At 45.3% G+C, this 18,043-nt stretch overlaps 1 protein-coding gene across 1 annotated transcript; it reads left to right on the top strand.

The window, feature by feature from the left end:
- The first annotated feature begins 1,330 nt into the window (after positions 1–1,330).
- Positions 1,331–2,524, top strand: LOC133420457 (uncharacterized). The gene is made up of 5 exons (XM_061710151.1): positions 1,331–1,370; positions 1,519–1,876; positions 1,977–2,107; positions 2,205–2,239; positions 2,336–2,524. Exons 1-5 carry the CDS (start codon positions 1,331–1,333, stop codon positions 2,447–2,449), a joined length of 678 nt encoding a protein of 225 aa, XP_061566135.1. The 3' UTR covers positions 2,450–2,524.
- The last annotated feature ends 15,519 nt before the right edge of the window (positions 2,525–18,043 follow it).

Raw genomic sequence — 18,043 nt, 5'->3', positions numbered from 1 at the left:
CCTTGCTCCTTGTGGTTCCGTACTGTGTTTTCCTCCATGTGTCCTGCCTGTTTTTGCTCCAGTTTTTTTATCCCTGTTTCCGTGTGTTTTTGATCCTGCTAAGCAGCGCTTTGTTTTTTGGTTTGGAAAATAAACCCTTTTTATTGCGAACTCCTGCCTCGCTCTCCTGCATCTGGGTCCTCACCACACCAGTACTGACATATACAAGGGTTTATGATGGCAGGAGTGAGATACGCATCACTTGTTTGACAGTAAGAGTCATCACAGTGAGGTCTGAGAACAGCTGGTCTGATCTCAGCACTGTTTCAGGTTTGTTTGACAAAGCAGCTGCAGCTCCAAAATTAGTTATTATTATAATAATCACTTTTAATCATTTATTTGGCCCATTCAAGTGAAAACATGACATATTTCACTCAGTTGTAATTTACAGAAAGCACCAAAACACTTTGCACTGAGTTTAGATGTCAAGACAGCACCTAGTTTTTACTGTCTTGGTTGCTGTTTTGGGTTTAGACCAGTGGAACTCATCAATTTAATGGTAATTTCCTCATGAAACATGATCACAAGAGCAAACATGAACTCAAGCAAATCAACTTCATATAGGAAGACAGTTTGATTTTTTGTGTAATCTTCTGTCTCTATATGTATACCTACATTTCTGTGTTAAATCTACTGCCCAGAATGTGTTTGTCACCATAGTCCTTAAAACTGTTTTTACATCAACAGCAGTTTCTTCTGATTGCTTTGTAAAGCGGTGGTATACCTGTGAAACATTTTCATAAAATCCTTTCCCACTGCTACCACTTGCTGCTTTAAAACAAAGTTTCCTGTCACTCTTGATTTACAAAATGGTCGTTGGATGTGTTCAGAACATTCATCGAAACATCTGCTAGAGGCTGCACACTTTCACACATTACAACATTAAAGCTGCAGCAGTTGAAGACTCCACCCATCTCCAGTGTGATATTCATGTAAACCTACATCACTTTCCAAACATCAATCCCATTATTACCATTGACCAGATCAGACCTCACCAGCTCTCACTGATGGAATCATCTGAACATCATTTGTCACAAATGTCAAAAAATATCAGAAACAACTACTAACATAATCAAGTGAGTTTAATTATGTTTTTTTTTTCAAATGAGGAGCTGATGATGTTATTTATTACTTATTAATTTATTCCTTTTCTAATGAAATCATCATCTTTGTCACTGCGTGCAGCCTAGACGAATAAACAAGGGAACCACACCTCCTTATAGTGACATCACTCACTGGAGCACAGTTGACCTACAAACATCACTGGTGGAGTCCTGCTATGACCACAACCATGAACTTCACCCTGACACTGGCTGTACTCTGCACCCTCAGTGAGTACACTTCAATAATCAGCTCAGTACAATAATTATTACTTTTGTTTCTGTTTTCCACCAGAAATACGATGTTAAGTTTGCTTATAAGCTTTGTTTTGTCTGTGTTGAATGTGATAATCATGAATTATTCACGTGTTTGTTTCAGGTTGGATCCGTGTGTCTGTTTCTGAGTTCTTCACTGTGGAGGTTCATCCTGGTGAAGAAGTCACGCTAAGATGTTTCAACTTTAGTATTGATCCCATTCATATTTTTTGGTTCAAACTGGACAACAAACTCAAAATTAGCAAAATCTCATCTATGCCAGGTTCTGAGGGAAATTCTACTTTATATGATGGATTTAAAGATGGCAGATTTAATATGACATCCAACATCACAATAATCTTTCTAAACATCAAATTAGTGGATTTCAACGATTCTGGATTGTATTTCTGTGGATTTAACCAAAACAACCACATACTAATCTATAGTGCAACATCGTTACAGGTTGACGGTAAGACTGCCAAATCTTTTCTTTCTTTTAATTTAAAAAAAACAAACTAGATAAATAAGCCAAGGAAAGTATCAAAACATGTTTAGATGTAGAAGGGTGCTGTATATAAAAACTGACTTCTGTGTTAATTCAGACACATCTACAAGAGAAACATCACTGCCGAGTTGGATTCTGGGAGGTGTAATCCTCGTCCTCGTAGTGATCATCGTCTTTCTGGTTGTCAAAATCCACTCATTAAAAACTGGTATTTATGTTTTAAGTTTCACAAAATCTAAAAGTTCAATATCACAAAACTCTTCAATAATTGTTAACTAACCAGATGAAATGCTTCTGTCAATCAGCTCCAGATGAGGAACAGAATCCACATCACAGTCAAGTAAATTATTTTTTTCTCTTATTTGAATGATTATTAGCTGCAACTGATATATTTTTACTTAATTGATTGAACAAGTATAAATATTTTCATGTACAGGAGTTGGATGTTAACTATGCAAGACTGAGCTTCCGTCCCAAAGCAAGAAAAAGCCAAAATCTTCCACCAGAGAGAGAGACGGAGCCTAATGTCGTGTATGCTGCCACAAGATGATGAAAGCTGCTCAGAGAGAAGATGATGTCTGATGGAGTTCATATACTTGTTTGCTTTTGGACTGATGGAGAAATGGTGATGTCGCGCACTTCTAAAGCAATCAATCTTTTGATAAAACCGAGTCTGTTTTTGTAATGTGTATGGTTTATTTAATGAATTATAAATGCATAAATACACTTAAGTTATTCAGCAGATCAATACGGCATTCTTGTAAGATATAATTACTCTTTCTTTGGGTTTGTATCAGTTGATCGACGTAAATTGGGGATCCTCACCTACAGATTGTCACAATAGTTTCATAGTATAGACATTTAACCGGTTAAGAGAATGTTTTCTGTGTTCACCAAGTAGATATTAATAGCTGCGATAAAAATATATAATATGTTGAATCTTTAAACGCAACAAGTATAAATATTCTTATGTACAGAACTTAGATATTAAGTCTGCAAGACTGAGCTTCAGTCCCAAAGCAAGAAGAAGACAAAATCTTCCACCAGAGAGAGAGGTGGAGACACATGTTGTGTATGTTGCCACGAGATGATGAAAGCTGCTCAGAGAGAAGATAATGTCTGATGGAGTTTATTTACTTGTTTGCTTTACTTCCTTTTAAAGAAACCCTGATGTTGATGAAACAATCCATCTTTTCATAATAAACTCTGTGTTGCTGTAATTTTTATGGTATTTATATGTATTATAAATACATAAATATAGTTCATGTATTCATCAGATCAAGACTGTGTTGGGGTTAGATATAAATACTGCTACTTTGGGTTTGTATCAGTTGATTGAGTCGCGGATCCTCGTCAATGTACCGACTGTCACAGAAATTAAATAGTATGTAGATTTCACTGAATCAGAGTTTATCTTCTCTTCATCAAGTACATGTTAATATCTTTGTCATGCTGATGTAATATGAAGCTTCTTGAACAGCAACTTTTAACAGTTCTGTGAAATGCTGCTAATGTCACCTTTCATTGATGGTGTCTGCAGTCAGGACAGATCTGCCCTCTTCATGATTGAAGTTGAGGAACTGCAACAAAACTTAGTTCCACATGAGCGTCAAGTGATTTGGTTGGTGCTTGGTTGCAACACGTGCTGAGCTGTGATCACATCAAAGGAGGGAAATACCTTCAACATGCTGAAACATTTTCTGCACAAAAACTCATTGACCATTGCAATTGTGTTTTATGTCACAATGTTCATTTCAAAAAGTTCCTGTATTTCAGATTGAGCCAGCTTCTATTTAGTTGAAGTTGAGTGCAAAATATTGGTGCATATTTGAAATCAAAGCGTTAATGCAACCAAAGTCATTTCTATTATTTATAACTGTTTGAGAATCGATAAGAGAACTGATGAGTAACTGAATCGTTAAGTGATATTGATAATGGAACCGGAATTTCTAAATTCAACGATTCTCAGTCCCACTTGTGACTGTCTCTCCCAGGGTTTAATGTCTTTCCTTTTTGATGTACAAACAGACATGGTGGATTAAATATCCACCATATGTCGGAAAGGTTTAACTCATGACTTTGTTTATCCAAGGAAAAAAAAGACAGTAATGGCCATTGGATGCTTTTAAACATGTGTTTCTGGGAGATTCTTAATTTAAACTATTAACTGTGTGAATTGCACTTTCTCTGGTCCCCAATTATTGGCTGCATTACGTAGTGGGGGCGGGGGGTGGTGATCTCGTAGCCCTTGGGGTTGGGGGTCGGCTTGGGGGGTCTGGGGCGCGGGCCTTTGGTGGCCCCTGAGGGGCGGTGGGTGGGGCCGTGGGGCCTATGGGGGGGGTTACCTCATGGCGGTGGGGGGGGCAGCTGGGGGGGGCTCGGGCGGGGGGCTGTGGCTTGGGCGTCTCCGGGTCTCCCAGGGAGGGCTGGGCTGTGGGCGTGGGGGTCCCGCTCAGAGGGCCCGGCCCTGCCTGGGTGGGGGGTGGCTGTCTGCGCTGGGGGGGCATTGCTGCCTTGGTCCTCCGTCGCTGGGCGGGGGCCGCGTGCCCCTGCGTTTGTGGGGACTCCGTGACCCTTGGGGTGTCCGCCGGGGTGGCCCCGGGGGGGGGTGGGGCCGGGATCGGGGATCGGGCCTCCCCTGGCCGGGGGGTGCACAGGCGGGCGCGGCGGCGGGGTGGCACCATTCCCAGGTGTCTATGTCTTATGTTGTCAGTATGAATGGGGGGATGTTGGACCGTTTCCCCCTCTGTCTGGGGGCTCCGGCGGCGCCGGGGGCGCCCGTGGAGGTACGGTGGGGCCCTGGCCCGGCTCGGAGGGCCGGCCTCCGTCTACTGGATGGCCGGTGGCGGAACGTGGGTGTCTTACCAGGGCCGGCTCTACTGGTCCTGCTTCTTGGCTTCAGCCTCTGCTCCCCCTCCTTCCCCCCCTACACGATTCATACACACATAGGCGAAGGGGCGGGGGGTCCGGGTTGTGGGGGGCATTGTCCCGCGTGGCCCGGCACTCCCCGCCTCACGGTTTTAACAGCAATGTAGACACTGCACATTCAACACTTAATAAATACCTGGTTCAGCACTCTGGACTTCTCGGATGGCTACTGGCAGGTGGAAGTGGCACGGGAGGACCGTGAAAAGACCGCCTTTACCACCGGCCAGGGCCTCTATCAGTTTAGATCCATGCCCATGGGGCTCACAAATGCACCAGCAACATTCCAGCGGGTTATGGAGCTAGTGTTAAAGGGGCTGCCATGGCACATCTGCATGGTGTATCTTGATGACATATTGATATACAGCAGGTCGTTTGAGGATCATGTCTCTGCTCTGGGGGAGGTCTTCACCCGGATCGGAGCAGCTGGGCTGCGTCTCAATGCCAGGAAGTGCCACCTGGCCCGAGATCATGTGGTCTTTCTTGGGCATGTCATCTCTGCTGAGGGGCTTCGCCTTGACCCCAAGAACACAGAGAAGGTGAAGTCATGGCCTGTGCCGAGGTCCGCCACGGAGGTGCGTGCCTTCCTGGGGCTCTGCTCCTACTACAGGCGGTTTGTGAGGTGTTTTGCTCAGCGAGCCGCCCCCCTCAGTCACCTTACGGGGAAAGATGTCCCGTTTCAGTGGACTGCAGATTGCCAGGAAGCGTTTGAGTTCCTGCGGGACGCTCTCTGTGCTGAACCTATAATGTGTCACCCTGACTTCACTCACCGTTTCATTCTATACATTGATGCTTCCCAGGTTGCTGTGGGAGCAGTGTTGGCACAAGAGGCTGAAGGCCTGGACAAAGTGGTGGCTTATGCTAGTCACTCCCTCACGGCGGCCGAATGACGATGGTCTACGTATGACAGGGAGCTGTGGGCGATAGTGTGGGCTGTCATTTCAGACACTATTTGGGTCTTCGCCCGTTCACCATTGTTACTGATCACCGGCCGTTGTTGGGCCTTCGATGGCTTCCCATTGATAATGACAGAACGGGCCGTCGCAGCCGCTGGGCCCTGGAACTGGACCCTTATGACTGGGTTATTGTGCACAAGAGTGGAGGTCAACACACTAATGCAGATGCTCTGTCACGCAGACCCGACCTCAGTGCGGAGCTCACTGATGCTGATTCCCCTGGTGCTGTCCACACTCTTGTGCACAAAGGTACCCAAACAGTTATAGACAGTGGCCCCAGAACAGTGTGCACCATAGAGACTTCCACTTCCACTGCAGCCCCTACAACAACCCCCAGCTCCAGCCCTGATCCTCAGGCTTGTGAGGACCGAGCTTTAATTTACACTCTGTCGCACAATGGCTCCAATGTCAGGGAGCTCCAGCGGTGTGACGCCGACATCAGACAGGTGTTGTCCTGGCTGGAGGAAGGTCAGAGACCCCCTAGGTGGAGGCTGAAGGATGCCAGCCGGGGTTTAAAGAGACTGTGGCACGAGTTTCCCCGCCTGACTTTCATTGATGGACTGTTGTGCAGGGTTGTGTGGCTGTCTGGGGTGGGGCAAACAACACAGGTTTTAGTCCCTGCTGTCTTGGTTCCCGAGGTCCTCGGACACCTGCATGGCGCGCCTTTGACGGCTCACCTTGCACATGAACGGGTCTTGGCACGTGCTCGGGGTGTTTGTTATTGGCCCACTATGTATAGTGATGTTAAAGCGTGGTGTGATCAGTGTTATGCTTGTCAAAGGAGGAAGTCCACGGTTCCTCGACATCATGCCCCTATGAGGACTTCACAGACGGAGAGGCCTTTCCAACGTGTCGCAGCCGACATACTTGAGTTGCCGGTCACCTCCAAGGGCAACCGGTATGTTTTGGTTGTTGAGGACTATTTCACCAAATTTGTTAACCTTTATGCCATCGCTGATCAGAAGGCCACCACTGTGGCTGAGTGTCTCTTTCAGAACTACGTTTTAGAACATGGTGTGATGGAAACGCTACACACAGATATGGGGAGGCAATTTGAGTCTGATCTGGTGAAACATTTGTGCGGGCTGCTGGGTGTGAAGAAAACTCGTACCACTCCGTACAACCCGAAGTCTGATGGGATGGTGGAGAGGTTTAATAGAACACTTATTGACCAGTTGGCTAAAATGCTCTTGTCATGTGAGGGAGAGTGGGACTCTTTCCTGTTACAAGTTGCTTTTGCCTATAACACCAGTGTACATTCCAGCACCGGGTTCACGCCTTACTTCTTCACGCACGGCAGGGAGGCCCGGACGCCGGTGGATGTGGTGCTGGGTTCGCTGGTGCAAGGCAGGCCGGTAGATGGGTCCCTGGAGGACTTTGCTAGTTCGCTCCTAAGGCGCTTGGACACGGCTTTTAGCCTGACGAGGGAAAACAACATTGTGGCAAGCAGGCGGCAAAAGACTTTCTATGATACCAGGTTGAGGCATGAACCATATGAGGTTGGGGACCTTGTGTGGTTGAATGACCCCACACAGAGCCGCCGTAAACTGGCTCCCCACTGGAAGGGACCTTACTTGGTGCAACGGCGTATGGACAGGGATGAGGAAGTTGGAGTCACCTATCAGATTAGTAGCCCATTCGGGGAGGAGCCCCCCCTTCAGACAGTCCACTATGACAGGTTGCGGCGCTACGAATTGCCTGTGGTTTTCCCTTTTGAGGGCCCGTCTAGAAACCTCCTCACCCCTTCCCCGCCCACTGCTCTGCGGGAGGATGCTGCTGTTGTGCAACTCAGGTAGCTTGGCTGTCCAGTTATCGAAGGCTATTAATGAATATTATTAATAATTATTAATAATTAATAAAGTTGACTATTTATCAAATTGAATTATCAAAATGATAATAATTCTCGTCGGGGCACCACCCCCGGTGCCTTACTCCGGGGGAAATATGATAACTAAACAGCAGAAAATCAGTCTCATATGATTTGAATTATCCTGCATAACAGCAAATCCTACTATCACTTACAGGATAACAGTTGAAGGCGTGATATCCGAACACTGGTTCTGCTTTAAACAAATCAATTTGTGACCAAATCTTGCATGAAATAACAACAACCACTCATTAAAAATCAATCAGGATTTATTTACATACAGGTGTCAAAAGATGATAAACGCGACACCCCAAATAAACCTGATGGCAGAACTTAAGTATTATAAAAAAATTAATTAACTAGGAAAACAACAATCAATAAAAATGAAATGAAAGTTAAATGCCTGGAATGGGAAAAAGAAATCAAAGCAATAATAAAAATGATATCACGAACATGTACGGTTTAAAATATTGTGGCTGCATAAAGATGGCTGCGTTTTTTAAAGATGGCAGGACTGTAACCACGCCCCGTGCAGATCTAGACCGGATGTTACTCCCGGGGTTTTAAACGTGACTACGGCAGAAAACAGCGCTTTAAAACATGAATGACTAGCAGAAAGTAGTGACTACAAATTAATGACAACAGTCATGATAATGATGCTGATGTAATCTCAGCTCTGACCACAGATTTAGCTCTGTAACACTCCCAGTTAAACTCATACACCCAGGTCTCAAAACCTCACGCCTCCTCGGGTCTCCGGGTGCCGATCAGGGGTTCCTGCCGGGTCTTTGGTCGGAGTCCGATCCAAGAGAGTCCTCCCACCTCTCCCGCTCCTCCTCCTGACTCTGGAATCACGAGAGGACGGGGGTACAGCTGAAGCAGCCGGCGCTCCCCCCCCGGTCCGGAGGCTATCACGTCGTCTCGGGTGCGCGCGGGGCCGGTCCACTTCTTCACAGTGCCGGTGCCCGTCGGGCTGAGCGCGTGGCCGCGGGACGGGGCGGCGGGATGCGTCTCGGTTCTGCGCGGGGCAGGCTGTCCACAGGTCCTTTCAGGTGAACTCAAGAGCAGAGAGAGAGAAGTTAGGAAAGAGGAACGGGTCTCACCCTGGGCCGGGGCCGAGCTTCGAAGCGGCTCCCCCCCCCTTTCCAGCTCCCAGGGAGCGGGGACACGTGAAGCAGGAGTCGGAGCTCCGGATGAAAAGTTGAGACCGAGAGCTGATGGGAGCGGCTCCGCGCACCGCGGCTTCAACGGGCTGCAGGTCCAACGGAGCGGCCCGATGGGGGCCTTACACCTCCCCCCAGCCGGGGGGAGAAAGGAAGATGGGACCTTGGCCCGGAGCCAAACGTCCTGCTGCTCAGGAAGAGAGGTTGATCGGAAGAGAGAGAGGAAAAGGAGAGAGAGGGATTCAGCGCCGCTGTCTGCGCCGCTGTCTGCGCCGCGGGTCCTCGCTGATCCTCCGGTCGGACCATGCTGCAGACCTCTCCTCTTATCCCCCCCTTTGGGGGGGGGAAGGCCGTGGTCCCTTTGGCCCGGAGCCAGAAAGATCCAGCTCGGATGAGATGAAGTGGAGAAGAGAGCGAATGGAGGAGCAGCGCAGCGTTTTCATCCTACGCGCGCTGCGGTGACATCATCAGTGCCTCGTTGCGATTGGATGCGCGCCACTTGTAGGCGCCACCCCCCCCACGCAAGGCATGCTGGGGGTTGTAGTTCATGGCCAGGCGGCCATTTTTGGAGGCACATTACAGCCGATTTTCAGCTGAGCCGTTTCAAAGTTGAATATACACATTCACAAAGTGTTCATACATTTTATAAGTTCAGAGTTCGCATGGACATATGGGCGACGCCCAACACTGCCTTTCCTGGTGACCCTGCGGGCGTGTCCCTCTTTGCCGGTGACGGTGCCGGTGGTCGTGGCGTTGGTGCTGGGGGTTGCCCTGGCCAGGCTGTTGCCCCGCCTAGGTTCTCTCGGGTTGGTAGGTCTTCACGACCTCCTGCTCGCTTTAGAGACTATGTTATGGAGTGACTGTTTGATATACATGCTGATGGTTATTGGCTCCTTGTGTTTTAAGGGGTGGTTGCATGTATGTTGTTTTTATTTTCTTTTTTTTTTATATACATGAGCTGCCTGGGCTGTTTACACTTTATGGTTGTATTTCGTGAATATTTGCTCCATGGCCTGTTTAGCTGTGTTCATGTATTGTGTTTTACATGCTTATGTTCTTTCCCCCCTGTGTGTTTCATTTACATGTGTAGTGGGAGATGGGGACATCCTCCACTGTAAGGGGGGTATGTGAGAGTGGGGCACGGGTGTGACGTCAGAGACGTGCGACTGGTTGTTTAAAAAGGAAAAGAGTTGTTGTGTGGTTAACGTGTGTGCAATAAACGGAGCGTGTTGCATCCGCTTCAAAAGAGTACTACGCTTGTGAGTTTTTGTCCGCAGAAAGAGTGTCTCAGAAGCCCTGGATACTTTGGCCCGCTACACTAACTCAAGACTAGGCTACTGAGATTCTCTGTTCCCGAAACTGTGGGGTGAGCATGTAGATGAGTGAGCAGGTGTGTATGTCTGTGTAATTGTGTGTGTGCAAGGTGAAAAGAAGGTTTTACTGTACCTGAACTGCAACTATAGTGGAGGAGGGAGGGCACAACCCCGCCACCCGAGAGATCAGAAGCCGACATTGAAGAAACCGGGACTCAAGACGCCAGCCGCCCCACGGAGGACCAGAAGAGGAGGAAGGAGGAAACCCCCCGCCAGCAAGGCCCGCCCCCTCCCAGCGGCGACAGAGGGAAGCCCCGGGCGGAGCCCCCATGACCACGGGAGGAGGCAGCCAGGAAACCCACGATGATGGACCAGGACCAGCCGAGCACCAGCCACCCGGCATGGACCGACTGCGGGGCAAAGAGGTCCACGCCATCCAGGCCCACATGTACACGTTGAATATACGTACAAATATACACAGAGAGGGAAAGGTACACAAGTCTGTAAATACACACTTATAATAATGATCGTAATAGTGACTATAAAGACATTTACATCAACAGCAAACATGAATAATATTACTAATCATAGTATCATTATTGCTGAGCACATAACTGCCAGCTGGCCCCACACCACAGCAGGGAGACCAGCCCAAGAAGCACCTGCAGCCCCGAGGCCACCACCCCCACAAGGGTCGTACCCCATCCAACAGGAGGCCCAGGCAAGAATCCAGGGGCCAAGGGCCACAACAAGGCAGCCCCATCCACTGTGCCCCAGTCCACAGCACTGCAGTGCTGACAGTGCTAACAACCACCAAGAGCAGCAGACCCAACAGACCACCACCCTGTGCAGCCCCATAGCACCACTTCCTCCATATGCTAAATGCTGATAGATAAAGGGAGATAAAGACAAATGGCAGCCCATGCACCCAGCCACACACAAGCCCCTGCAGATGAGGTTCTGACATCAGAATCTCACACCGACAACCCAGGCCTCACCTTGGATAGGGCCCAAATGTCGCCCAATCCATCGACAGGCTCCCCTCAATCCCAGTAACATGTTCATCATTTAGGCCCATGTATGCTATTCTTTTTATTATTTAATATTCTTAGTTTGTTTGTCCTTATTTTGGAAAGTGTATGTGTGTTTTATAAAACAAAGATGTGGCTTGCACGGTGGAGCCAGCTCTTCTACTTTCACAACCAAGGTTTCTCTCCAGTGTTTTAGTATGATCTATTCTATTTTTTCTGATTTCTGCAATGTTATAATAATTAATTATCAACTTAGGTACTAAAAAATATATATTTTTGAGCAGAACCTGTTTACAGATCTGCACAAAACACTGGATTTGCAGACTTCAAGCTGTTTGTACTTTGCAACATCACTGAATCTGTCTTATGTCAGACTTAGATGAATCATATGAGATCATGGTCTCCAGGCAGTCCACGTTTCTTTAGGAGTTTGACCAATCAGAGGACACCTGAAGACTCTTGGCAAACTCAATTATTTCTGTGTCACAATCTTCCCTTTTTCTGAAAGAGTCTTTGCTTGTAACTAAATCTTAAGAACACTGGCTGAACTACGGTCTGCCCTTATTGCCGTCATGAGCTTCACTGCATACTTCACGGATGTAGTAATTTACTACACCTACTTCATATCAAACACATCGACACAGATGAAAGAATGTTTCAACAACCACTCAAATATTAATTTATTCACCACAGCCTGTGAAGGTCACCTGACATAATATCAGGGATTTCGTGTGAAATTCTGACTTTATCATTTGGGTCGTTTATTTTATCCTTCATTTTAATTTAAAGCTTGAGTGTAATTTCTGCAGCATTTTCTCAAACAACAGCAGACGAGCAACTGCAACTTGAACTCTGCCACAGTAATTGTGGTTGCAATGCAAGAAAAGAGCAGCAGGCAAATGTTGTGTTTGGTGCCAGCAGTGGAGGAAATATGAATATAGCTCAAAGTGCATTTGATGCCACCTTAATTTCAGTTTATACAAGACCCGTGGGTGGAGTCGTTACCATAATTTCTCAGAGACAATCATTCTGAATTTCTACATACTTTGCTTTGAGAAGAGAGGAGTGAGATATATCATGTCTGTCTTTTATTGTAAGAATTTGAGGTATACAATGGTTTATGATGGCAGGAGTGAGATACGCATCACTTGTTTAACAGTAAGAGTCATCACAGTGAGGTCTGAGAACAGCCGGTCTGATCTCAGCACTGTTTCAGGTTTGTTTGACAAAGCAGCTGCAGCTCCAAAATTAGTTATTATTATAATAATCACTTTTAATCATTTATTTGGACCATTCAAGTGAAAACATGACATATTTCACTCAGTTGTAATTTACATAAAGCACCAACACACTTTGCACTGAGTTTAGATGTCAAGACAGCACCTAGTTTTTACTGTCTTGGTTGCTGTTTTGGGTTTAGACCAGTGGAACTGTGAATTACAGGTCATCAGAGGATACTGATATATGAATAGAAATTAATGAATCCCTTTCTGTATGTCTAGTTTCTGTTTTGGGTTTAGACCAGTGGAACTCATCAATTTAATGGTAATGTCCTCATGAAACATGATCACAAGAGCAGACATGAACTCAAGCAAATCAACTTCATATAGGAAGACAGTTTGATGTTTTGTGTAATCTTCTGTCTCTATATGTATACCTACATTTCTGTGTTAAATATATTGCACAGAATGTGTTTGTCACCACAGTCCTTAAAACTGTTTTTACATCAACAGCAGTTTCTTCTGATTGCTTTGTAAAGCGGTGGTATACCTGTGAAACACTTTCATAAAATCCTTTCCCACTGCTACCACTTGCTGCTTTAAAACAAAGTTTCCTGTCACTCTTGATTTACAAAATGGTCGTTGGATGTGTTCAGAACATTCATCAAAACATTCAGTCTGCTAAAGCCTGCACATTTTCACACATGACAACATTAAAGCTGCAGCAGTTGAAGACTCCATCCATCTCCAGTGTGATATTCATGTAAACCTACATCACTTTCCAAACATCAATCCCATTATTACCATTGACCAGATCAGACCTCACCAGCTCTCACTGATGGAATCATCTGAACATCATTTGTCACAAATGTCAAAATAATATCGGAAACAACTACTAACCTAATCAAGTGAATTAATTATGTTTTTTTTTCAAATGAGGAGCTGATGATGTTATTTATTACTGATAAATGTATTCCTTTTCTACTAAAATCATCATCTTTGTCACTGCGTGCAGCCTAGGCGAGTAAAAAAGGGAACCACACCTCCTTATAGTGACATCACTCACTGGAGCACAGTTGACTTACAAACATCACTGGTGGAGTCCTGCTGTGACCACAACCATGAACTTCACCCTGACACTGGCTGTACTCTGCACCCTCAGTGAGTACACTTGAATAATCTGCTCAGTACAGTAATTATTACTTTTCTTTCTGTTTTCCACCAGAAATACGATGTTAAGTTTGCTTATAAGCTTTGTTTTGTCGGTGTTTAATGTGATATTCATGAATTATTCACGTGTTTGTTTCAGGTTGGATCCGTGTGTCTGTTTCTGAGTTCTTCACTGTGGACGTTCATCCTGGTGAAGAAGTCACGCTAAGATGTTCCAACTTTAGTAGTGTTCCCATTAATATTTTTTGGTTCAAACTGGACAACAAACCCAATATTAGCAAAATCTCATCTATGCAAGTTTCTGAGGGAAATTCTACTTTATATGATGGATTTAAAGATGGCAGATTTAATATGACATCACACATCACAATAATCTTTCTAAACATCAAATTAGTGGATTTCAACGATTCTGGATTGTATTTCTGTGGATTAAACCAAAACAACCACATACTAATCTATAGTGCAACATCGTTACAGGTTGACGGTAAGACTGCCAAATCTTTTCTTTCTTTTAATTTAACTAGATAAATAAGCCAAGGAAAGTATCAAAACATGTTTAGATGTAGAAGGCTGCTGTATATAAAGACTGACTTTTGTGTTAATTCAGACACATCTACATCTACAAGAGAAACAACTCTGCCGAGTTGGATTCTGGGAGGTGTAATCCTCGTCCTCGTAGTGATCATCAACTTTCTGGTTGTCAAAATCCACTCATTAAAAACCGGTATATTTATGTTTTAAGTTTCACAAAATCTAAAAGTTCAATATCATAAAACTCTTTAATAAAGGTTCACTAACCAGATGAAATGCTTCTGTCAATCAGCTCCAGATGAGGAACAGAATCCACATCACAATCAAGTAAATTATTTTTTCTCTTATTTGAATGATTATTAGTTGCAACTGGTATATTTTTACTTAATTGATTAAACAAATATAAATATTTTCATTTACAGAACTTGGATGTTAAGTCTGCAAGACTGAGCTTCCGTCCCAAAACAAGAAAAAGACTAAATCTTCCAACAGAGAGAGAGGTGGAGACACATGTCGTGTATGCTGCCACGAGATGATGAAAGCTGCTCAGAGAGAAGATGATGTCTGATGGAGTTTATTTACTTGTTTGCTTTTCCATCCTTAAAAAGAAACCATGATGATGATGAAACGATCCATCTTTTCATAATAAACTCTGTGTTGCTGTGATTTCTATGGTATATATATGTATTATAAATACATAAATATAGTTCATGTATTCATCAGTTCAAGACTGTGTTGTAGTTAGATATAAATACTGCTACTTTGGGTTTGTATCAGTTGATTGAGTCGCGGATCCTCGTCTATGTGCCGACTCTCACAGAAATTAAATAGTGTGTAGATTTCAATGATTCAGATTTTGTCTTCTCTTCATCAAGTACATTTTAATATCTTTGTCGAACTGATGTAATATGAAGCTTCTTTAACAGCAACTTTTAACAGTTCTGTGAAATGCTGCTAATGTCACCTTTCATTGATGATGTCTGCAGTCAGGACAGATCTGCGCTCTTCATGATTGAAGTTGAGGAACTGCAACAAAACTTAGTTCCACATGAGCGTCAAGTGATTTGGTTGGTGCTTGGTTGCAACACGTGCTGAGCTGTGATCACATCAAAGGAGGGAAATACCTTCAACATGCTGAAACATTTTCTGCACAAAATCTCATTGACCATTGCGATTGTGTTTTATGTAACAATGTTCATTTCAAAATATTCCTGTATTTCAGATTGAGCCAACTTCTATTTAGATGAAGTTGAGTGTAAAATATTGGTGCATATTTGAAAGCGTTAATGCAACCAAAGTCATTTGTACTATATATAACTTTGAGAATCGATAAGAGAACCGATGAGGAACTGAATCGTTAAGTGATATTGATAATGGAACCGGAATTTCTAAATTCTAAATTCAAATTATTTTTTTAAGCTGTTAATTGTATGATTGAGCTGTTAAAAAAAGATGTACAAACAGACATGGTGGATTAAATATCCCACATCAGCTGTCGGAAAGGTTTAACTCATGACTTTGTTTATCCAAGGAAAAAAAAGACAGTAATGGCCATTGAATGCTTTTAAACATGTGTTTCTGGGGGATTCTTAATTTAAACTATTAACTGTGGCTGGCTTGATTGAGGAACATTTAAACAGCAACATCTCCCAGAAGACGTTCCAGGAGATTAATTAACCCTCCTCCTGTCAAAATATAAAGTGACTTACCAAGGTATTCGACTTCTTTGTCCTTATCCTTTTTATTTTCTTTCATCCAAGAATTAAAATAGATTTCTGGGGGCATTTGTGTTTTGTGATAAACATCTTAATGCTAAAACTATGCATCAAGTCAATTTTGACACTCAACTATGGCTAAACTGCATCAATTTACACACAGATTGAGCTTTTAGGATAATCTGCCTAATGCCGCTTATTAGACCTCGACTTCATGAATTATTGAGAAATGTAGAACTGTATTTCATAAATGGATCAATGGATTAATGGATTCATAAATATTAACCTTATCTGCAGCTTCCTACTACATTTACTTTCTGGATCCAAAATGAATGATACAGAAAAAAATGTATAAATAATTAAAAATCAGATCTATGGAAATTATATGCATTTGTACAGTTGTTACATTGCAGATCTTTTGTTAATCGTGTATGATATTATACATAAGGTTTGTAAAAGGGTGATTATATTTAATAGAACGACGGATAGTTGAACTACATGAAAAATATGATGATATTTTTTGTTTGTTTGTTTTTTTATTTATAGGTCCCTAAATGCAGTGTGAGTTCACGTTGGTGTTGAAGTAAAACAGCTTTGTTCTACTTTCAAATGAGAACTGAAGGTTATTTTCTGCTTTTGTTCTTGTTGGTCAAAACTGTTGTTACCACAGTGGAAACTGGCAGAGGGAGGGAGCAGATTAACAGGTATAATGGTCCACCACAAACGTACCCAATCATGTTATCAGGCAAAACAGCTTCACCTTTGTGCTTTTCATACACACATGCACTCTGTCAGGATACTAATGAGATAATGCAAAAATATAATTCTCAATAAATCCAGTTAAGCAAAGGAGATACAAATATGAAAAAAACACCTCACTGTTTGTTTCTGCTCAACTATATGACCATCATCAGCGTCCTTTTATGGTTCGGCCTCCATTACACCACTCATTTATTTTTATTTATTTATCTTTTCTATTAAGATTATAATCTGGGACCAGCAACATTAAAACCCATAAAAACACAAAGATGAATGTCAGAATACAAACAAAACAGGCTTTAACCAAGACATATTCACCTTGTTAAAACAAAATTTAACGCTGTTCCTTTTGCATGCACCTGTTAAAGAATATAAACGCGGTGTCTTGACAGCAGTAAGTGATTACCGTAGATGTTTGTGGTCAGAGCCGAATTTGATAGAGGCTGATATTACTGTAGCAGGGTGGATGCTACGGGCCCGACCGAAGGATGGAGAGGACACGGAGTTTCGTGCAGACCCTTTTATTTCAGCTTTTCACCAACACCAGATACAGTGCACAAGCACAGCTTCCTTCAGCAGCTCCTCAGTCTCCCACCTGCCCAGCTGCAGTCTCCCAGTCCTTATCAAGGCTGGCAGGGTGGATAGGCTGACGGGACACACCTGTGTCCCGTCAGCCTGAGTGGCTGCAGCTAATCCACCCTGCCACACACCCCCAACGACAAACTCGAGCCGGGGTCCGTCCGGCCGAGCATACTCCCCCCCCCGCCCCCTCGGAGCGGGAGAGGAACCCTCCGGGCTTCCTGGTCGGGGGGTCGTCCCCGGCGTCGGCCCGACCAGTGCAACGGTCGGGGAGGGCGACCCCGGCGTCGGCCCGGTCGCCGTGGACGACGCTCTCCTGGCCGGGCCCGTGGTGGCCTCGGGCCACACGGTGCGCCCCGGACCGCCTCCTCCGTGGCGTAGTCCTGCGCCAGCTGCCGGTCCGCCTCCGGGACCGCCGCCTCCTCCTCCTCCGCAACGCAGCCCTGCTCTGGCTGGTGGTCCGCCTCCGTCTCCGCCTCCGTCTCCCCCTCCGTCTCCGTCTCCGCCGCTGACTCCATCTCCGGAGCCGTTGCCTGGCGGCCCGCAGCTTCTGCCTCACGGCCTCTCAGCTGCGGCGCCACCAGCGCTGCCGCGGCGAACCTCAGACGGGGTGCAGGGATGGGTCGCTCCGCAGGTCCCGCCGCCTCGGGAGCCGTCGCTTGGCGGCCCGCAGCTTCTGCCTCCCGGCCTCTCAGCTGCGGCGCCGCCAGCTCCTCCCGCGTTGCTGCGGCGGCCCTCAGACGGGGTGCAGGGGCGGTGGGTCGCCCCGCGGCCACCAGGGCTTCTATGGCGGCCAGCTGCCGCTCGCCCTGGTCCCGGAAGGCGGCCGCCATGCCCGCCATGGCCCGGGCGAGCGCGTCCAGGGCCCGCTCCGTGCCTCTCTCGAACATTCTTCGGGCCCCACGTTGGGCGCCA

Source organism: Cololabis saira, chromosome 20 (genome assembly GCF_033807715.1).
Source record: "Cololabis saira isolate AMF1-May2022 chromosome 20, fColSai1.1, whole genome shotgun sequence".
NCBI classification, from domain to species: domain Eukaryota; kingdom Metazoa; phylum Chordata; class Actinopteri; order Beloniformes; family Belonidae; genus Cololabis; species Cololabis saira.
The sequence above is the reverse complement of the archived record's forward strand: the minus strand, read 5'-3'. Positions and strand labels throughout refer to the sequence as shown.